Source organism: Bos mutus, chromosome 5 (assembly GCF_027580195.1).
Source record: "Bos mutus isolate GX-2022 chromosome 5, NWIPB_WYAK_1.1, whole genome shotgun sequence".
Lineage (NCBI taxonomy): Eukaryota > Metazoa > Chordata > Mammalia > Artiodactyla > Bovidae > Bos > Bos mutus.
The window spans coordinates 8,832,911-8,855,260 of record NC_091621.1 but is presented as its reverse complement, the minus strand read 5'-3'; the positions used below and the strand labels follow the sequence as shown (position 1 = coordinate 8,855,260).

At 39.1% G+C, this 22,350-nt stretch overlaps 1 protein-coding gene across 9 annotated transcripts in view; it reads left to right on the top strand.

Annotated features, from left to right (window-relative positions):
- MYBPC1 (myosin binding protein C1) overlaps positions 1-22,032 on the top strand; it is a 100,972-nt gene extending 78,940 nt beyond the window's left edge. For 7 of the 9 annotated variants that reach the window (XM_070370263.1, XM_070370258.1, XM_070370264.1 and 4 more), the window contains 8 exons: positions 2,472-2,667; positions 10,725-10,864; positions 13,915-14,074; positions 15,060-15,196; positions 16,893-17,079; positions 18,920-18,987; positions 20,519-20,561; positions 21,761-22,032. In XM_070370263.1, the coding sequence (XP_070226364.1) occupies positions 2,472-2,667; positions 10,725-10,864; positions 13,915-14,074; positions 15,060-15,196; positions 16,893-17,079; positions 18,920-18,987; positions 20,519-20,524 (894 nt within the window). In that variant the 3' untranslated portion in view covers positions 20,525-20,561; positions 21,761-22,032. The remainder of the gene's footprint in view (positions 1-2,471; positions 2,668-10,724; positions 10,865-13,914; positions 14,075-15,059; positions 15,197-16,892; positions 17,080-18,919; positions 18,988-20,518; positions 20,562-21,760) is intronic. The other 2 variants (XM_070370257.1, XM_070370261.1) reach the window with 2 other exon arrangements.
- Positions 22,033-22,350: the final 318 nt, after the last annotated feature.

Sequence of the window (22,350 nt, the reverse complement as noted above, 5' to 3'; positions counted from 1 at the left end):
AACTGTCATAGATTTTCCAAATGAGACCTCATCTTGTCTGAAGCTCAATGACTGCAGTGGGCCAGAGAGCAAATACCAAGGAGACACCAAAACAAGAAATGCTTGTTTAAGATCTTAAAGATCTTTTTGGGTCTATTCATCTGTAAAAATGATCTTCCTTTTAGGTGAAGTTCTTGCTGTAACACGCAGAAAAACAACATGTGCTTGCTTCCCACAGTTATCCCAAACCACACTCAAATTACCCAGGTTCCAATGAGGGATAACTGAAATTTGAAATTGTGAAGTCACTCACTGAAGTATATGAATATTGTTAAATCATTGCTCCTGAAGAAGAATCTGTTGTTTATAAGTTTAACCAGGTTTTGCATACAATAATCACTTTTGCACTCTCTCTCTCAGACACACACACACACACACACACACACACACTGCACCATTACCTCCTTACTCATTTGATTCCTTTTATGCCTTAGACAACGCTGTTCAATAGAACTTTCTGTGATGATAGACATATTCTGTTAATGCAATGTCCAATATGGTAGCCAGTAGCCAGATGAGGCTATTAACTTAAAAAGAGCAGCTAGGAACTAGGGTGATGGGGAATTCTTAATTTTCCTTAATTTTATTTAGTTTTAGCTTAAATGGCCACATTTAGCTTGTGGCTGTTATATCAGACACCCTTAGAACTAAAATTTAGGTCTGTGCACACATTTGAACACACACATACACCCACAGCTGTTTCAAACTCAGGCTCCCATGAAAATTAACCTACAGGGACAGCCAGGTCAGGCCATTCTCACTGCGCTTGGGCCCAGCCTTAGAAGAAGTTATCTTCTACATAGACAGAACGTGAAGTCAGAACGGAAGTCATGGAGGAAGCGGGTGTAAACGTGGCAGAGGAGGAAGGAGATGGCTTGGCAAGATTCCTCCCACTTCTCTCCTTCCACAGCCTTAAATCAAACTAGGAGTTGGCACAAGCCAGGCACCCAGGACCCTGCTCTGCACTGGGGCTGAATTAACCCTCTAGTCTCCACACCATGTTGACAACTGGGGCTAATCCCAGTTCTGGATCTTGTCGGGGGAGGCAGTGGATTCAGCTTCTGTGACTGGGTCCTGGGGAGGAAAGAGCATGAGAACAGGGGCCTCGTGTGTATGGCATCCCTAGGGGCTGGTCATTTATCAGGAGAGGGACGGTGAGAGTAGTATGTCACGTTTGTATATTTATGTAGCCTCTGGAGTTCTGAGACCTCATGTGAGCCCCATGTGAGAGGCAGGAATGGCAGATTTCCTTACCACCTTGAGAAAGGAAGGAACTGATTATTCAGAGAAGTTAAGTGATTTGCCCAAAATCACACAGCAAGAAAAGAGTAGTGCCATGAATAGTGTCTATGTCTCCAGACACTAAATCCAGTGCTTTTTTCACTTCATGTTTTATCAGAGAACTCAATTTCTTCTCCTAGTAGTTAATAATAAATTGCAGTTTAAGGAAATGAGACCTGGAACTACTTTCCCATCTCTAACAATATTGTTAAACTTCCTACTAGCGCATCTGAGCACCCCGTCCGTTTTTTCAAGGCCTGTGGGCAGGGGTTTGATATGTGTCTCTCACATTCCTTAACAGAACCTATCAACAAGCCACGTTAGGATCCCTTGGGAAGGTTGTGCCTTACCAGACACTTGGTTCTTGTCTGTGGGTTGAGCCTGGAGGCTCAGGAATCTTATGGAGTTCCTTTGTAATGGAAACTGAAACTCACATCCTCGACTGACATTATAATTACTCAAAGTCTGCTCTTAAAGAATAGTTTCAGCTGTTATCAGAGAGGGAATTACAGACAAATCTAAAATGAGCAACATGGTACAGTGGAATAATAATCATTAACATGGAGATGATCAATGAAACCCTTATGCAGTGCGCGGAAGCTTAGAACTTCAGTCTTGGTAACCACAGTGTGAGACAGGTACTACTCTCATTCCATTTTACAGATTAGGAAACTGAAGCAGAGAGTTTAAGTAACTTGCCCAAAGTCACACAGCTATCAAGCAGTGGAGTCAGGATCCAAATACAGATTCTGGGGCCTCGGGGCCTATGTTCTGAACCGTTAGGCTGGGATGTACAGGATTTGGAGCTGAAGAGACCTGGCTGGAAGACCAGGTTCCAGCACTTAGCTGCAAGGCCTTGTGCAAGTCATTTGATACCTTTATCCAAAAATAAATAAATGAAGATAATGATACTTACTGTGAAATGAAGATTAAAGGAAGTTATAAATATCATGTACCTACCAGTGCCTTGCATACCCAATGCAATTGATGGGCAATAGTGAATATTACTTTACTGCTGTAACTGCCCACCATCAGACAGTTTTCCAATCTTGCCAAGGATAGGGTAAGCCACTGACCATGTTTTTAATGCTGAAAAAATCTGGAGACAATCTGATCCCCTTCCACCTCTACTTTTTGTCTTCTTTTTTAAGGGAAAACCAAGACCAGAATTAATTTGGACAAAGGATGGTGCACCTATCGATAAGAATCAGATCAACATTCGCAACTCTGAGACTGATACAATCGTATTTATCAGAAAAGCAGAGAGGAGCCATTCTGGGAAATATGATCTGCAGGTCAAAGTGGAAAAATTTGTGGAAACTGCGTCCATCGATATCCGGGTTATTGGTAGGTTTGGAGGAAGAAACTAGAATATTCTATGCAGTATGGAGACAAATTGTCCTTAAAGAATCAGAATTTCTGTTAGGTTGGCTCTACAAAAAATTCCTTTTTTTAGAATTAAGAAAAAAGATAAATTAGTAAAATTGGTTAGCTTGTTAGAGTAACTTTTCACTGATTAAAAGGACTAATGAGAAACTTAGGGCATATATATTAAATAAAATTAATGTATGTACTTTCTAGTGAAAACCCTCTGTACTGTTTTACAATCTAGGTCGCTCTTACTCTGTTTCTCAACTCTTTGATGATGAAACTATTTCTTGTGTTGAATTCTTGCATTAAGAAAACATTGTAGATTTTAGATTTTTTCTACAAGAAAACATGTAGATATAACATGTTTCTTACTTCATTTAAAATTGGCTAATAGTAAAGTTAATGCAAATGCAGGTTGGATCCCTGGCTCGTGAAGATCCCCTGGAGGAGGACATGGCCACCCATTCCAATATTCTTTCCTGGAGAATCTCATGTACAGAGGAGCGTGATGGGCTACAGTCCATAGGGTCACAAGGAGCCAGCCACGACTGAAGTGGTTTAGCACAAAGTTAATGGAGAATGAAGGATTTTTATTAAATGTAAGAAAGGTGTACCTAAACAGAGTTAAACAATTAAAGACTGAACTGTGGTTGGTCCTGCAGAGCTAGTTAGATATTTACCTGTCCAGAGAAGGTTAGTTCTTGTTTCTTTCCACAGTCAGGGTGATAGAGAAAGGATTTCTTATAAATAGACTCTTCTTGCTTGAACTGTTCTATAATTTTTGCAGTGTCAAGAAATAAATTTAAGAGCAGAGTTAGGAGAATCCTTGTCTCCAGTCATTTTCATTAGTGCAGTTTAGCAAATGTGCTAGAACAACAGATTCTCTAACCAAAGGAGCAACTTCCTATGGCGAGCCTTTCCTTAGGTGAAAGGTCATGTTCTTTAAACTAAACATTCTTTTCCCATTGACTAAAATGTCTTGATTTTTGTTACGTAGAAGAGAGTATGGAGGATGCAATGTGTGCCCTTGGGTCTCGCCTGGCTCCATTTTAATGGAAGCTCTTGTAGTTGAATCTGGAAGAGGCTTACCCTCTGAAACATGGGGAAGGGCTTTTTCATTTTTCCTACTTTGACATGTAGTTACTTTACCAGGTAGTGAAAAGGGCCTGGCACGTCACTCACACATTCAGAGTGTATAATAAATAATAACAATGATTATCCTCAGGTCAGTTCAGTTGCTCAGTCGCATCCGACTTTGCGACCCCATGAATTGCAGCACGCCAGGCCTCCCTGTCCATCACCAACTCCCGGAGTTCATTCAAACTCACATCCATCGAGTCGATGATGCCATCCAGCCATCTCATCCTCTGTCGTCCCCTTCTCCTCCTGCCCCCAATCCCTCCCAGCATCAGAGTCTTTTCCAATGAGTCAACTCTTCGCATGAGGTGGCCAAAGGATTGGAGTTTCAGCTTTAGCATCAGTCCTTCCAAAGAACACCCAGGACTGATCTCCTTCAGAATGGACTGGTTGGATCTCCTTGCAGTCCAAGGGACTCTCAAGAGTCTTCTCCAACACCATAGTTCAAAAGCATCAATCCTTCGGCACTCAGCTTTCTTCACAGTCCAACTCTCACATGCATACATGACTACTGGAAAAACCATAGCCTTGACTAGATGGACCTTTGTTGGCAAAGTAATGTCTCTGCTTTTGAATATGCTATCTAGGTTGGTCATAACTTTCCTTCCAAGGAGTAAGCATCTTTTAATTTCATGGCTACAGTCACCATCTGCAGTGATTTTGGAGCCCAGAAAAATAAAGTCTGACACTGTTTCCACAGTTTCCCCATCTATTTCCCATGAAGTGATGGGACCAGATGCCATGATCTTAGTTTTCCGAATGTTGAGTTTTAAGCCAACTTTTTCACTCTCCTCTTTCACTTTCATCAAGAGGCTTTTGAGTTCCTCTTCACTTTCTGCCAAAAGGGTGGTGTCATCTGCATATCTGAGGTTATTGATATTTCTCCCGGCAATCTTGATTCCAGCTTGTGCTTCTTCCAGTCCAGCGTTTCTCATGATGTACTCTGCATATAAGTTAAATAAGCAGGGTGACGATATACAGCCTTGACATACTCCTTTTCCTATTTGGAACCAGTCTATTGTTCCATGTCCAGTTCTAACTGTTGCTTCCTGACCTGCATACAGATTTCTCAAGAGGCAGGTCAGGTGGTCTGGTATTCCCATGTCTTTCAGAATTTTCCACAGTTTATTGTGATCCACACAGTCAAAGGCTTTGGCATAGTCAATAAAGCAGAAATAGATGTTTTTCTGGAACTCTCTTCCTTTCTCCATGATCCAGCGGATGTTGGCAGTTTGATCTCTGGTTCCTCTGCCTTTTCTAAAACCAACTTGAACATCTGGAAGTTCACGGTTCATGTATTGCTGAAGCCTGGAGAATTTTGAGCATTACTTTACTAGCATGTGAGATGAGTGCAATTGTGTGGTAGTTTGAGCATTCTTTGGCATTGCCTTTCTTTGGGATTGGAATGAAAACTGACCTTTTCCAGTCCTGTGGCCACTACTGAGGTTTCCAAATTTGCTGGCATGTTAAGTGCAGCACTTTCACAGGATCATCTTTCAGGATTTGAAATAGCTCAACTGGAATTCCATCACCTCCTCTAGCTTTGTTTGTAGTGATGCTTCCTAAGGCCCGCTTGACTTCACATTCCAGGATGTCTGGCTCTAGCTGAGTGATCACACCATCATGATTATCTGGGTCGTGAAGATCTTTTTTGTGTTCTTCTGTGTATTCTTGCCACCTCTTCTTAATATCTTCTGCTTCTGTTAGGTCCATTTCTGTCCTTTATCGAGCCCATCTTTGCATGAAATGTTCCCTTGGTATCTCTAATTTTCTTGAAGAGATCTCTAGTCTTTCCCATTCTCTTGTTTTCCTCTATTGTTTGCATTGATCCCTGAGGAAGGCTTTCTTATCTCTCCTTGCTATTCTTTGGAACTCTGCATTCAGATGCTTATATCTTTCCCTTTCTCCTTTGCTTTTCACTTCTCTTCTTTTCACAGATTATCCTACTTACTTTTTTTAGCCCCAAATTTATGTTTCTGCCATAGCTGTAAAAATCTAGCAATGCCATTTATTCTTGGGGAGCAAGTGTTTGAAAAGTCAGTGCCAGTTCTGAAGATAAAGCAGATGAGTGCAGGTGGGAGGTTGAACTTAGAGAAGCCCGCTGTCTGTAGGACAAGTGGGTGAAAACAGGAAGTCAAAAGATTGTGCTTGTAGAGGCTTGCCATTGGTAATTGTGGAAAGAAAGCAGGGACTGTCACTGTGGTTTCCTTCCTGGAGCCCATGAAGACTGCTTGTTAAATGTTGATTAAAAGAGAAAAACATGACTAGAAAACACTCTGATATTTACTCTTTTCAGTCTGACATTTCATATAGAAATAACTACAGGGAATATGGGAAGGAAGTTCAGTTCACTGGTGGCTCAGTGTTAAGAATCCCCCTCCAATGCAGGAGACACAGGTTTGATCCCTGGGTTAGGAAGATCCTCTGGAGAAGGAAATGGTAAATACTTGCTCCAGTATGCTTGCCTGAGATATTCCATGGGCAGAGGCTACAGTGCATTGAATTACAAAAGAGCTGGACACGACTTAGCAACTGTAAACAAACAGAAATAACTATAATTGCATTTTAATACCTGAAGAATATTTCAGGACAGAAAGGATCATGCTTGTACTGCAGAGGATAACAGATGTGAAATTTCCCTGAAAAAAATTAAGAAATTATGTCTTAAAAAAAAACACATAATATTATTATCTTTCCTTGCACTTCTGTGCAAGGTTTGTTTTTTTTGTTTTTTTTTCAGATTAGATCAGATCAGTCGCTCAGTCATGTCCAACTCTTTGCGACCCCATGAATCACAGCACGCCAGGCCTCCCTGTCCATCACCAACTCCCGGAGTTCACTCAGACTCACGTCCATCGAGTCGATGATGCCATCCAGCCATCTCATCCTCTGTCGTCCCCTTCTCCTCTTGCCCCCAATCCCTCCCAGCATCAGAGTCTTTTCCAATGAGTCAACTCTTCACATGAGATGGCCAAAGTACTGGAATTTCAGCTTTAGCATCATTCCTTCCAAAGAAATCCCAGGGCTGATCTCCTTCAGAATGGACTGGTTGGATCTCCTTGCAGTCCAAGGGACTTTCAAGAGTCTTCTCCAACACCACAGTTCAAAAGCATCAATTCTCCGGCCCTCAGCCTTCTTCACAGTCCAACTCTCACATCCATACATGACCGCAGGAAAAACCATAGCCTTGACTAGACGAACCTTTGTTGGCAAAGTAATGTCTCTGCTTTTGAATATGCTATGTAGGTTGGTCATAACTTTCCTTCCAAGGAGTAAGCGTCTTTTAATTTCATGTCTGCAGTCACCATCTGTAGTGATTTTAGGGGGGCTCAAAGAAAAAAAGTTTTAGTTTTCTTAACTTTTGGCCTTTCTGAACATTACTGCCATTTACTGAAAGGTCAGAGGTCACAGAAATTCATGATGCAGAAATAAAGTGAAGAAAGACTTTACTTCCTCATGAATGCATTTTACTTCCATAAAATGGAAACACTTGATAAATACCAATGAATCTTGAAGGGAGAGATGGCAGAGGAAGCATGTTTTCCTCACTCCCATTAAAGATGCCTTTTTAGTACAGCAGAAAACCCCTCTCACAGGCTGTGGGTTTTGGGCCTTTCATCAAAAGCTGGAGTCCCACAGCCCAGGTAGACTCTAAGATTTCACATCCAGTGTCAGCTTACCATTCCATTAGGCAGAGTAGCCTGTGATTCATCGCCAGTCATCGGCCCCTGGAGGATGGTTAATGAGGTTTGAGGTTTCATTTAAGTTTTCTTTACAAAACTTTTTCTTTCCATGAAGATGAAAGTCAAGCATTTGCAGATAAGCTAAGCTGGAGTGCATTGCACTTCTCTGGAAAAGAAGAATGCAGAAGAATTGTGGGTAGAAATATGGGAAGGAAGTTCAGTTCAGTCGCTCAGTCGTGTCCTACTCTGTGACCCCATGAACTGCAGCACACCAGGCTTCCCTGTCCATCACCAGCTCCTGGAGCTTGCTCAAACTCATGTCCATCAAGTCAGTGATGCCATCCAGCCATCTCATCCTCTGTCATCCCCTTCTCCTCCTGACTTCCATCTTTCCCAGCATCAGAGTATTTTCCAGTGAGTAAGTTCTTTGCGTCAGGTGGCCAGAGTATTGAAGTTTCAACTTCAGCATCAGTCCTTTCAGTGAACATTCAGAACTGATCTCCTTTCTGGTTGACTAGTTTGATCTCCTTGCAGTTCAAGGGACTCTCAAGAGTCTTTTCCAACACCACAGTTCAAAAGCATCCATTCTTCGGTGCTCAGCTTTCTTTATAGTCCAACTCTCACATCCATACATGACTACTGGAAAAAACATAGCTTTGACTAGACAGACCTTTGTTGGCAAAGTAATGTCTCTGCTTTTGAATATGCTCTCTAGGTTGGTCATAACTTTTCTTCCAAGGAGTAAGTTTCTTTTAATTTCATGGCTGCAATCACCATCTGCCGTGATTTTGGAGCCCCCCCAAATAAAATCTGTCACTGTTTCCATTGTTTCCCCATCTATTTCCCATGAAATGATGGGACCAGATGCCATGATCTCAGTTTTCTGAATGTTGAGCGTTAAGCCAAATTTTTCACTCTCCTGTTTCACTTTCATCAAGAGGCTTTTTAGTTCTTCTTCACTTTCTTCCGTAAGAGTGGTGTCATCTGAATATCTGAGGTTATTGACATTTCTCCCGACAATCTTGATTCCTGTTTGTGCTTCATCCAGCCCGACATTTCGCATGATGTAATCTGCATGTAAGTTAAATAAGCAGGTGACAATATACAGCCTTGATGTACTCCTTTCCCAATTTGGAACCAGTCTGTTGTTCCATGTCCAGTTCTAACTGTTGCTTCTTGACCTGCATACAGATTTCTCAGGAGGCAGGTCAAGTGGTCTGGTATTCCCATCTCTTGAAGAATTTTCAGGGGTTTGTTGTGATCCACACAGTCAAAGGCTTTGGCGTAGTCAATAAAGCAGAAATAGATGTTTTTCTGGCATACTTTCTCGACGATGCAACAGATGTTGGTGATTTGATCTCTGGTTCCTCTGTTTTTTCTAAAACCAGCTTGAACATCTGGAAGTTCATGGTTCACGTACTGTTGAAGACTGGTGCTGGGGTCCAGCCCTGGCTGATCCAGGGTATTCGAAGGAGAGATGGCATAGGAGACCTATTTATTTAAATATTTATCAAAGATATAAAGAGTAATAGAATGAGGATAGCTCAGTGAGGAAATTCAGTGGAGAAAAGAGGCTGAAATAAGGATAGCTCAGTAGGAAAATTCAGTGAAGAAAAGAGGCTGAATAATTCAGCCAGAAGGTAAGAGAAAGAACGACATGGGGAGATCATGTTTCGGTGAGCAAGGCCTGAACTTTATTTTCCAAAGTAGTTTTTATACCTTAAGTTATGCATAGAGGATAATGGGGGAAGGGGTAGAGTCATGCAGCAAGCCAGGCTTTCTTCCTGCAAACTTATCATATCAAAAGCTTAGGTGATTTGCATCATCTTCTGGCCCAGAGGCCTGTTAACATTTTAAGACCCTTTCTTCAGAAAACTTATTTTTCTCTAAAGGTGATTGGTCAGGAGCCACCCTCCAAAAGCATTAGATAAAGTTGCATTCCTACAGAGCAAAGGTGTGGTGAGCTATAACAAGAAAAAGAATTAACTCAAGGGTCCCAGGTTACAAACATTAAAGCCTCTATTTACACCAATTATATTAATCACTACACTGCCAGGGACACAGCAGGTAAGGGATATGGAGACTTAGCAGCAAACATTGGCCCAACAAGTGAAAATCCCTTCACCAATACAATTTCTAATCAATCTTTTAACTGCTCAAAGGAATCTATGTTTAGACAGTTTAGAACATCTCATGCCTCTCACAGTTGGGAGGCCCTGAGCAATCACATGTGGCTGGAAAAACCTATTCAGGCAGACTAGAGGACTTCCAAAGGAGTTTGTAGGTTGAAACACTGTCACACCCAGGAATTATTAACTGGAGCTGTAAGCTAACTCTTTTTTCAGAGAGAGGTAGTGGGGGACAGCCCCCTGTAAAGTCAGAGGTGTAGGTGAAAGCACAAAGCAGAAAGTAGGCAGATTCTGGTTTTGGGGGTAGATGCTCGATAATTTCCAGGGAGACTCCTGATGCTTGATCCCGCCTTTGCGTATGCCAAGCCTCCTTCCTCATGACCTTTGCCACAGGCAGAGCTCGCTCCCTGCAGACTGGCTTGGAGAATTTTGAGCATTACTTTACTAGCGTGTGAGATAAGTGCAACTGTGCGGTAGTTTGAGCATTCTTTGGCATTGCCTTTCTTTGGGATTGGAATGAAAACACCTTTTCCAGTCCTGTGGCCACTGCTGAGGTTTCCAAATTTGCTGGCATATTGAGTGCAGCACTTTCACAGCATCATCTTTCAGGATTTGAAATAACTCAACTGGAATTCCATCACCTCCACTAGCTTTGTTCGTAGTGGTGCTTTCTAAGGCCCACTTGACTTCACATTCCAGAATGTCTGGCTCTAGGTGAGTGATCACACCATCATGGTTATCTGGGTCATCAAGATCTTTTTTGTATAGTTCTTCTGTGTATTCTTGCCAGCTCTTCTTAATAGCTTCTGCTTCTGTTAGGTCCATACCATTTCTGTCCTTTATTGAGCCCATCTTTGCGTGAAATGCTCCCTTGGTATCTCTAATTTTCTCAAAGAGATCTTTCATCTTCCCCATTCTATTGTTTTCCTGTATTTCTTTACATTGATCCCTGAGGAAGGCTTTCTTATATCTCCTTGCTATTCTTTGGGATGGGAAGGAAAAGACATTTTAAATACCCTCCTACAACAAGGTCTAGATTAGGGGGAAAGTGACCTCACAGTGACACCATGAATTTATCCTACAGACCGTCCAGGTCCACCCCAACTTGTGAAGATCGAGGATGTCTGGGGAGAGAATGTTGCTCTATCATGGACCCCACCAAGGGATGATGGAAATACTGCCATTACAGGGTACACGATCCAGAAGGCTGATAAGAAGAGCATGGTAAGGTCTGGTTTCTCTGGTACAGAGCAGCAAAATCATAGTTCATCAGAAGTTAAGGGGGAGGCATGAAGTCCTCTTTGGTGAGGAACTCATGAGGGTCATGGAGAAGTGTCATGGTACAGTGGGAAGGGTAAGGCCTTAGGAGCCATGGAGAGTTGGACTTGAATTTGTACCTAAGACCACATATACGTGGACAGTCACTTGACCTCTTTGATTTCCATTTCCCTCATATGTAAAATAAGGACAGTGAAGTTTACCTTGCTTGTTTATCACGAGGCTAAGACAATAGAATGCTCAATAGAATTCACTAAATTTATTCATTCAGCAAATATTTACTCACTGTGAATTCTGGCTCAAATTTGCATCCATGCAACTTCTTTCTCTTTGTAAAATAATTGTTGGATACCATAGACTGATGTCTCAAAAAAAAAAAAAAAAAAAAAGATAGCAGTTAGAAAAGAAAGAACAGCATATGCAAAGGTCCTGAGGAGGGAACAAGCTTAGAGTATTCAAGAAGCAAATCAACAAATATGAATTATTATTACCTATGCTTTATAAATGAGGATATTAAGGCTCAAAAGATTAAATGAATTGCTGGAAATCACCAGATTTTAAATGTTAAAACCTAGGTCTTTCTGACCAGAATCAATCCACTACACCCACCATTCCCCTGCCTGTAAGTTGGTGAATGAATAAATGAATGTTTTACACAGAATGTCACGGAGCCACTATCCATTCTCATAGGAAGAGGAGAACATCATACTGAATGATATTGACAGAAGTCTTTAGGCATTTATACTAGTAGGTCTCAGTAAGAACTTAGGTTATAAGGTTACACTGGATTAATAGAAGGGGAGAGGGATGAAAAGAGCAACCTAAGTAACAGGAATGGATTTCAAGTCTTTCCTTTTCATAAACTATTTCTAGCCTGTCTTTCACCACACTCCTGGGTGGGTGCTACATGACAAAATAAGACTTGGCATTTAAAGAAACATCTTTCAGCCAAACCCAGACAGCTTGAGAGCTAGATCAATGGGTGACTTTGCAAGGAAAGTATTGAATATTTTGGATTTCCTTAGCAAAAAGGGCTCTTCCCTGGACCTTTGTCTGGATGCTGGTAGTGAATCCAGGGGTACCACATTTCTTCCAGGTGCCCCATCCCTACCACACTGCCCAGCATTTGTCTTCTTAGATATCTAGTCAAGTCCAGGTGAGCCAGGATTTTGCTGCTGCTTCACGTGTCTTAGCTCTGCCTGCTGACAGGGGAGGAACCCCAACACCACACCATTATGTTTCTGGTGCATTTCAGCAGACCTACAGACCTGAAAATGCTCACCATGCCCAGTGCACTTCCCAGGAGCTCACCACACCACTGTCTCACTGTGCCTACAGATGCTGTTTTTCACTTAAGTTCCTATAGTCCTTTCTACCTTCCATAAACATTGTTTTCATGATGTACGCCAGCACATTCATGTGTTCATTCATTTCCTATTTGTTGAGCACTGTTCTAGCTGCTGGATCAAAAACAAACAGACAACTCATGCTCTTGGAGCACTCTTAGTATAAGCAAGAAGAAAGGCATAAACCAAATGTTAAAAACAATATAATTAATGTTGGAATAAAGGTGTGCATAAAGTGCTTTGGAAATTAAGGAGGACATAACTACAATTGCTGGGTGTCTTTAAAATAGAGGTCAGAGGCCCTAAACATTGCAAGAAAAATCCTTTTCCTTTAAGAGTTTTTTGGTTAGGAAATGTATTTTCTCAGTTAGTGGTACTAAATATATGTAGTACAATGTGGTTTTCTACTAGTGACAAGATAAACTTTGAAGCCACTTTATTTCTTGACATGGTGAAGGAAAAATTAAAAAAAAAAAAGAAAGAATAACATAACTTTAACTCACTCAATCATTCAAGTATTCAGTTTTGTGCATGCTACCCACTATATACCAGGTGTTGTGATAAGGCACTGGAGATACAAGGGGTGAGAAGAAAAGTACATTTTTAACCATCACTGTACATCATTGCAATGGGGAAAGTAGTGAAAAAGCAAGTAAAATAGTAAGTACATGATATATTTAAGGTAACAAGTGCTGTGAAGAAAACTAAGCCAGGTCAAGGTGAAAAACTATGACCAAAGTGGAGTGGTGGGAGGGTAAACAGTTAGGGAGGAGGTGATAATTAACAATTGAACAAAGAATTGAAAGAACCTATGATAATGGCACCCCACTCCAGTACTCTTGCCTGGGAAATCCTATGGATGGAGGAGCCTGGCAGTCCATGGGGTCGCTAAGAGTCAGACACGACTGAGCGACTTCACTTTCACTTTTCACTTTCATGCATTGGAGAAGGAAATGGCAACCCACTCCAGTGTTCATGCTTGGAGAATCCCAGAGGCAGGGGAGCCTGGTGGGCTGCCATCTATGGGGTCACACAGAGTCGGACACGACTGAAGCGACTTAGCAGCAGCAGCAGCAGTGGCATGATAATGATATTAGGCAAATTGATTGAGTGATGTTAACTTTTCTCTCATGATTTAGCATCAGTATGACCCTGGTGCTTGGGAAGGGAGCTTTATCATGGAACGTATACCAGCATTAATGTCCCAGAAAGAGAGGCATTTATCTGGATTTTCAAAAGAGACACTTGTTACTTCCAGGCAATACATGCTTTTCTTTAAATGGTTGAAGCAGATGTACAATATATGTTTAATAGGCCACAAAACAGTCTGTTCTAGTTAGTATAAATTTTAAGTTAAACCACATATAAGTCAGAATGACATCCCCACAGCTCATTATGCGAAAATTTCTTCCATCATCATCTAGGGTAAATGAATCTAATGTGTAAATGAATATTAAATTACATAATCAGGTATAAATCAATTATAAAGTATTAAATTAAATATACATTTCTGTTACCCTAAATATAAAAATTAGTGCTTTTTTTTTTCTTTAGTTAATGCAACATCCCTGTTATTTATTCTAATTAACAGTTGAAATAGCTGTGTATTTTGAAGTGATTTTCCTTAAATTATCTTTGTTTGTTTTTTAGGAGTGGTTCACTGTTATTGAGCATTATCACCGAACCAGTGCCACCATTACTGAACTGGTCATTGGAAACGAGTATTATTTCCGGGTCTTTGCTGAAAACATGTGTGGCCTCAGTGAAGATGCAACAATGACAAAAGAGAGTGCCGTGATTGCCAAGGATGGTGAGTTGGGAGTGGGCTGGACATCAGTGGACCTTAGTGTTAAGTGATGAGACAGAGAAAGAAAAAGAGACGTGGCAAAATGAATAAGAAATCATAAACGCCCATTCAAAACTGTGGTAAGAATGGCCAACTAAAATATAATCTTACATGTAAAATATCTTAAGGAAAACTGTACTATGATTATATTTTTTAACATACATAATTTCATTCATTCCAACATCTGGACAGTGGGTCTCTCAATGACTAACATCACAGGGATAGGAAAAAGTCACCATTTACTTCTAGAGCTTGGGTTATTCTATTCCTGGACACCTTCGAGGATGCTGCTTATAAGAGCCATTTTGTAATGAAAGGAGAAGTTGGATTCCACCCTCATCATTTCGTTTCCTCATAAATCATGTCCTTCCAGCCCTTCCTCATTACATTCAGGTTAAAACACATTGCTGAGCAAGACACCCAGACACTGAATTCTTCCCAATATTTATTTTGGTTCCAGATGGCTCTCTGGCTTTCTGTCCCATGTGAGATTGGTTCTAATTGGTACCTTTCTAAATGAATGCCTTTGTTCATGTTTTTACATGTTTTTCTAAGCTCAGAGGGGCTTCCCAGGTTGCACAGTGGTAAAAGAATCCGGTTGCCAATGCACGAGATGCAGGAGACTTGGGTTCGATCCCTGGTAGGGAAGATCCCCTGGAGAATAAAATGGCAACCCACACCTGTATTCTTTTTTTTTTTACTAAAACATTTAATTAGCAAAAACTATTACAATAGCAAAGAAAAACCCACTCCAGCATTCTTGCCTGGAAAATTTCATGGACAGAGGAGCCTGGTGGGCTACAGTTCTTGGGATCGCAAAGAGTCAGACATAATTGAGTGACTGAGAGCGTGAGCATGCACTAAACTGAAGGAAGTTTTATCATAGTCAACTCTGCCAAGAATAATATTTTTATTTTTAACTTGCTTATGTTTAATGCTTGTTTTTAAGGCAAAATCTACAAAAATCCAGTGTATGAAGACTTTGATTTCACAGAGGCACCTATGTTTACTCAGCCATTGGTCAACACCTATGCTGTAGCTGGTTACAATGCTACGCTGAACTGCAGTGTGAGAGGAAATCCTAAGGTACCAGTTTTTTTCTTTAATCACATTAAATTAAATTTAAGAATTAACTCCAAACTCCATCTTTTATATTTGCTATGTTATAACTGTAAGTATTGGGTTGGTCAAAAAGTTTATTCAGGTTTTTCCATGACATCTTATGGCAAAATCCAAATGAACATTTTGGCCAACTGTACTAATATTAATTGACTTTGCAACTGCTCAATGTGTGTGTGTGTGTATGTTTTCTGGGATAGAGAGATGGGACATGCAGGGTGATGATGTTGGTGGGTACTAAAGGACACTATTTAAATGTATAAAAATGTTTCTTTACTAACTAAGGAATATTTTCTAAGGAAAAAACAAACCACTTATTTTTAAAAGAACTGAGAGGTAAGGAGATGGAAGTAATATTGTGTCATCTGAAAAATTAGGTGGTGATACTGATTTATCAAGTTTCTTGTAATAGTGTAAAGCAAATGGTGATACTATAATGGAAGGCAGAATACAAAACGTTCGGTGATAAAGGTACAGAGCACCAGGAAGGAGAGACGGCATCTGACTGAACAGGTTACATGTTGGCATTTGAAAAGAACAACATATTAATGAATGTTGCCCACAGAGCTATCTGTCCCTGGGTGGTGCTGAGAGAAAGTGCCCTAGAATTTGGAAAAATTGCAAATGGTGATATTTTTCCAGCATATACCAAGAGCAGAAATAGAGAAGTGAAAGGGATAAGCCAGACTGAGGATGCAAAGAAGATGCTAAATCTATATTTAATTGGAGGTGATGTTGGTACGTGCAAGTGGGAATGACCAGGAGGAGAGAAGAACATCACTGGAGCTTGGGAGAAAGGCGAGGGCTGTGACTCTTGGTCTGGGTGCGCCAAGCATGGAATTGCTGCATCCCACCCTTTGGAGCTGAAACTCTAGGAAGGAATATCAGAAGAAAGAGAGAAGTGAAGTGAAATGTGAAGGACCAAGATGTGAGCCTCAGGAAATGTGCCCGTTTGAAAGGTGAAAGGAGGAAGAGGACAGTGAGGACACTGAGAAGTGCTATCTTTTGGGTTTGAGCAAGGCAAAATCATTTAAGAGATAGAGGCAAGAGTGTGTGTTTACAGAAAGGAAGAGAAGACAGTGTGAGAACGGAAAGGAGAGTTAGTGTTGGTGTAGCAGAATGGAGTAGCCTTCCTGGGTGACTGGATCATTATTGATCTGGGATTATCTGATTGGAGCAGAACCATCCATTGCCACCAGATGATGAAAACAGGTGTCAGAAGAGAGATTAAATAGTGAGGAGGGTTAAGCAGCTCATAAAAAGTTAGAAAAGCATATTGGGGAAAACATAAAGAAAATTGACCGGTGATGACACTTTACAGGGATTCTTTGCAAAACATTGAGTGATATACGTGCTCCTGGACGAGTCAATCTCATAGACATGTAAGTGGAATTTAAATGTAATTGAATCTGTTTGGGAAGATCACCCCAGGGCTGTCCTCTAAAGAAATCTGGCTGTTTCTTGGAAACTGCTCATTTGCTTCCTGTCCAAGCATTAAGTAGAATTTAATTTGAAGAGAATTAGTGCCTAAGTTGACGTGGATTCTTCTTAGATGTAGTGTTTTCTTTCTAAGCCACATTTGAACACTCTGTCACTGGCTTGGATGGTCTATACCCCAGGCCTAGTACAGATATGTTTTGACCTAGTTTGTTTCCATCTTCAGCCCAAAATTACCTGGATGAAGAACAAAGTTGTTATTAAGGATGATCCAAGATACAGGATGTTCAGCAACCAAGGGGTCTGTACTCTGGAGATTCGAAAGCCCAGCCCCTATGATGGGGGCACTTACTGCTGCAAAGCAGTCAATGACCTTGGGACAGTGGAGATCGAATGCAAACTGGAGGTGAAAGGTAAGACATCCCAGATCTCGTGTAGACCGAAATGAAAGAAAATCATTTAATTACTATCCTTACTACCTAATCCAAATTGCTTGCTAGCATTTTGGGGATAGGTTAGGAAGGTGGGGATAAGATCCGAGGAGAGGACATTTTTCATTCTGCATTCACTTTATTTGTGACAGCTACTTGATTTTTTAAGTAGACTTATTTTCATCTCTTGAAATTATTGTTATCTAAAGGACTATTAATTTCAGTGAACTTGTTATGTGCACAGCATGGTAACAATGACTCAAGTCAAGCGGTATTACTTTTGTGATGTAGTCCATCTTAGATAAATGTAAAAATTCACTGATAAAACCACAATTAAGGAATTTACACTATTTTTAACTAGTTTACTATCTTTGTGAAACTATATATGTAAATTTGCTAATTTAGTATTTAATATTACAAATGTGCATGCTCTGTCGCTTCAGTCGTGTCCAACTCTTTAAGATCCCATGGACTGTAGCCCACCAGGCTCCTCTGTCCATGGGATTCTCTAGGCAAGAATACTGGAGTGGGTTGCCATTTCCTTCTCCAAATGTAGAATTCAGCATACACATAACCCACTTCTTTTAAAATCTCACTAGAGAATTTCCACTTGGAGGTATACATTTCATTTATACTAGTTTTCAGAAGTGTTTCAACTAATGTAAACCAAGAAAAGACATAAAAATTGATGTCAGAAAAATCTCAGTGTAATTGTCATCTTAATCAATTTTTATATTAATTGAAGATAAGTTTTATGCTGAAACTTTTTTCTTGACAATCAGTACCTATTTTGGGACACCATGAAGAGTCATGCACCTGTCAGAGTCACTGTTAGGAGTTAATGGGTGACATGATGCTAATGTCTTTTCTTTCATTCTTGTACTATATTGCCGCTTTATAACAACCAAAGTCTTTACTTTTCCTACCTCTCTATAATGGAGAAATTATAATCTAAAAGTCAGCTATGACTTTATAAATATCTGTTTTAGAAAAAGTGTTAGTAAATGTTTAAGGTATTTATGTAAATAATAGCAACAACAAAAGTTTTTTAATTCCTAATCTAGTGTAAATATAGTGGAAAAACTTCTTGAAACACTTTTTTCCTTCTCTAACTTTAAAAAAAAATCAGTGTTCTTTCTCTTATGATATGTGTTCATCCTCAGATAGTACAGGAGAGTAGATGCACAATTGATAGAAATTAAGAAAAACTTTTTTTCTTCTCAAATGTAAAACATATAATATTCTTAGAAAATTTTAAACCTTTCTATTGAGATAGTGGATACAAATTTAAATGTTGTTCTTTTAGCTATTTATTAGCTTTAAATGCAAATGAAGGTCACAATGCAAACACATCTGATTTCTAAACTCCTAATTAGTTCCAAGGTATTGTTGCTACTTACATTCCAATGCCCAAAAAACAAGAACTCAAAAATCAAAAACCCAAGACTACATTTGCATGCTCTGAAAATAGCTGAATGTTGCTAATGATATAAAATGATGGTTTCATAAATGGTTCAACATTTGGGGTCATCCATAAGTGAATAATTTTATGCATCTATAAATGCTATATTTTATGCTAATTGTATAATAAATTGTAACACAAATAATGTATTCTAGTATATAAATTCATAATAAGCTATCAACTGTGATATATTGGTAAAAGCTTTTGGTCCTAAAAGTAAAGCCAAGATTGTTTGTCATCAGATTGTTATCTGATAATACGTGAGTTGAATCAAATTAAGCTGTGAAAAAAAACAAAAATAAAGGTAAGAATGTCAACTGAGAATAAATAAATACTGGTGCAAATATTCTAATTCTGCAGTGATATATCAAGGAGTAAATTCCCCTGGACAACCAGTCTTCCTGGAGGGGCAGCAACAGGTTTTACAAGTTCATATCCCACTGGATATTTCTTCCTTCTGTTCCATTCCTCTTACATGAAATCGCACTTTGCATGTAAAGCTTGTCTTTCTCTTTTGCTTTTAATTATATTTCTTAGCAGCTCATGGCATACAGTGGTTATGCCATGAACAAGGAAGGCCAAATTATTCAAGGATATTAGGTAATGTAGAAATATGTTTTGTCTGAAAACCAAGTACCATACCACAGGTTCCCATAAATAAAGCCAAAAAGCCACATTAGGTGATGTCCTCATTTTAGATATAAGAGTACCAGAATTCAGGAATCAATGACGTTTCTTTAATACTTTCGTTTTCAAGTGCAGAGAGATATGTTCTTCCTTTAAGATAGTATCCAGTGTAGGTCTGTTAGATTCATGTTGAAGTTCAGAAAACTGAACATTTTTCTGTTGCTAGGCTGTAGAAAAAGTGTTCTGTGTATTTGCGATGGGGAGAGGACACAAATAAAAAATGTTTGGAATATTAGGCTCCAATATTTGGAAACTTCCATATTTAAGATTGTCCAATGAAAACTTCTAGATACTAGTAGAGTATCTGTAATCCATCTATCTGTTGAACATTTTGTATATTTTCATGGGACCAAGATTATTTCATATATTCATGAACTTAGGAAAGAAAATTCTAGACCCTGTTACTTAATATATTAAGTGGTAAATGGGTCCTGCAGTATATATATAGATTGAGCCCCATTTGGAAGAGTGAATTAAGGAGTTCTTCAGGGCTAGATGAGCAACCTGATGTAAACTCTAATGACATAGACCCATGCCTGGGTTTACAATGTTAGCTTTCTGAATTCCTAGAGATAATGTCAGCTTTCAAAAGAGCAAAGAATTAGGATTCTTTCTTTAAAGTTTAGTAGATTGCACATATAGTCACTTTCTAGCCTGTTTTTTTTTTTTTTTTTAAGCCTTGTGTTTATTTAGAGTGGTCATATTGGGTTGGCCAACAAGTTTGTTCAGATTTTTCCCTAAGCTGTTATGGAAAAACCCAATGAACTTTATGGCCAAACCAATATATAGTCAGTTCAGAATACAATGTTATATAATAATTTTCAAGTCCACTTGATAATTTTGCCTTTTAGAATTTCAACATATATATATGTACACTAATACTTCGTCTATTGTCCCTGTTTTTCTTTTGTTGAAAAACACAATATATATATGTTGTAGGGTTTTTTTTTTTTTTTTTTTTTAGCTAATGGTTTGGAAGCTGTTCCTATAATTATTCACATTACAGTCAAACTGGCTTTGCCACCTGTTCAGGCAAAGTGGTTGTGCCTATTAATAAATGTTTTACCTATTAATGATCCTTTTGAAGTGACTGGATCCCTGCCCTTCATTCCGTGCGCTTCTATTTTCCTATACTTTTCACCTGACTAAGGATTAATGAAATCACCTCATCATAATCGTGACCATAATTTCCTCCAACAAGTACTCAACTTTGGTTTTAGCACTTTATTAATGCTTACAACGTCTCTCTCTCTTTCTCTCTCTTTTCCTTAGTTGTAGCACAGTAAGGATTTTTGAATGTATATTATCATCTAAGGTAAGCTTTCATATGATTTTGGCATATGAAGCTTATGACTGTCATAAGCCATACAAAGCTTGTGGAGTATGGCATGATTTTCATTATGTAATCCAATGAAAATAGACTCTTTAAAATCTCTAACATTGTAGTTGTAATGTGTATTTCAGTATCTTGACATTAACGGCTAGTACTTATCACAACAATCTTCTGTTGACATGAAGCAAGTTGTTGAATGCAGTAGAGCATGAATTAAAGCATTTAATGTAGATGAAAATGAGTGATACCCAAGCATTCTGAACGCTTTGCATCAAGGAATGGACATGTACATAAGTGGCATCATTTCTACCAATATGTGACTTGATTTTTTTTTTTAAAAAGGAGAATGATTTTCCCAAATTTGCATTAAAGGAGTTTTAAGAATGTTCAAATGGCATGCTGTTTTTGTCTGGACGTGAATTTATTAGCAAGTAGTAAAACACTTTTCTAAAAGACCATGAATTTTTATGGTTTCATGGGGTCTCTCGTGAAAGGTACTTTTAGTTTTAAAATGCAATTCAGAACCATGGAGGGTAAGTATGAAATATTAAGTGGTGTTTCTCTCACCTTCAGATGTACTGGACAGATTTTACTATTTTATTAATTTTTATTTTATTATTTTACAGATTTTACTCTTGAACAGATTTTACTATATTTCCAATTTTTGCACTTTTGACAGTGTGTGAATAGCCAAAGTTAAAAGAGTAGTCCCTTTTTTCTTATCCCATGTGCTTCAATGGGAACTCTTTGTGCTTAATTAAAAAGAACATTAACAAACTGGAAAAGGTTCTTCCTACTGACTCATAACACGATTTGCATTTATTCTGCCATTCAGTCAGAATACTGAAATCATTCTATAGAGCAATCTCAAAAACCTCGCAAAGGGCAATAAACACTCTCCAACTAGTTGGGAATTTAAACCAAGAACAGATAATAGTAGGGAACAAAAAAACTGCTATGTGTCTGCAGGGAACTTGCTTTTCCTTCTCAATGCGGAGTGTTTTAGATTCTAAATGTACTAAACCCAAGAGAAGATTTCCAAGTAGGGACTGAATGAATCTTTGTAACTAACTGAAACATAATTAGTCACATTTGCAAGCAGCTAGTCAAGAGGTCTTGTTTCAGGGATTTTTCACGTGTAGACAGTTTTGACTTTGCTTTTTCCTTCTTATCCTTTCTAGGTGGCCTTTCCTTCTGCAGGCTCCTCTTGCAAGGTGTGCCTCCTAACATAATTGATTCATATTTGCGAGACTTACACTCAAGCAACCCTGAGGAATAAAGGGCCTGGGCACTGCCTCTCTGCACGCCACTGCTTTGAAATCGGGTTGCAATGAGAAAGCATTTGTTTTTCCACCAGGCTCCCAAGTGTGGTCGTTTTTTTTCCTCCTGATGCTGAAGAAAAAAAAAAATGTTTGCACGGATTGCTTAATTAAAAATTGCAAACAAAATCTCATTTGAAGTTAGCATTTTGGTCATTGTTGTCCTTGCTTGGTCACTGTACTTTCCAAAAAAATGCAAGCTATAGAATAATCAGAAACAGTTATTTTAGCTTAACATAATAGACTCTGAAATCTTTTTTTCCCTTAGAGTAAATATATATATATATATACACACACACACACACAATAAACAGCAATGTAACCTTAAAACCCATCTTTCTCTGGATCTAAGAAATTTTTCTAAGCAAAGAAGAGTTGTTTATTTCCCACAACCCTACTTAACTCCAGTGGATCTGTGCCCTTTTCCCCATTTAAATTTACTATGAGACATT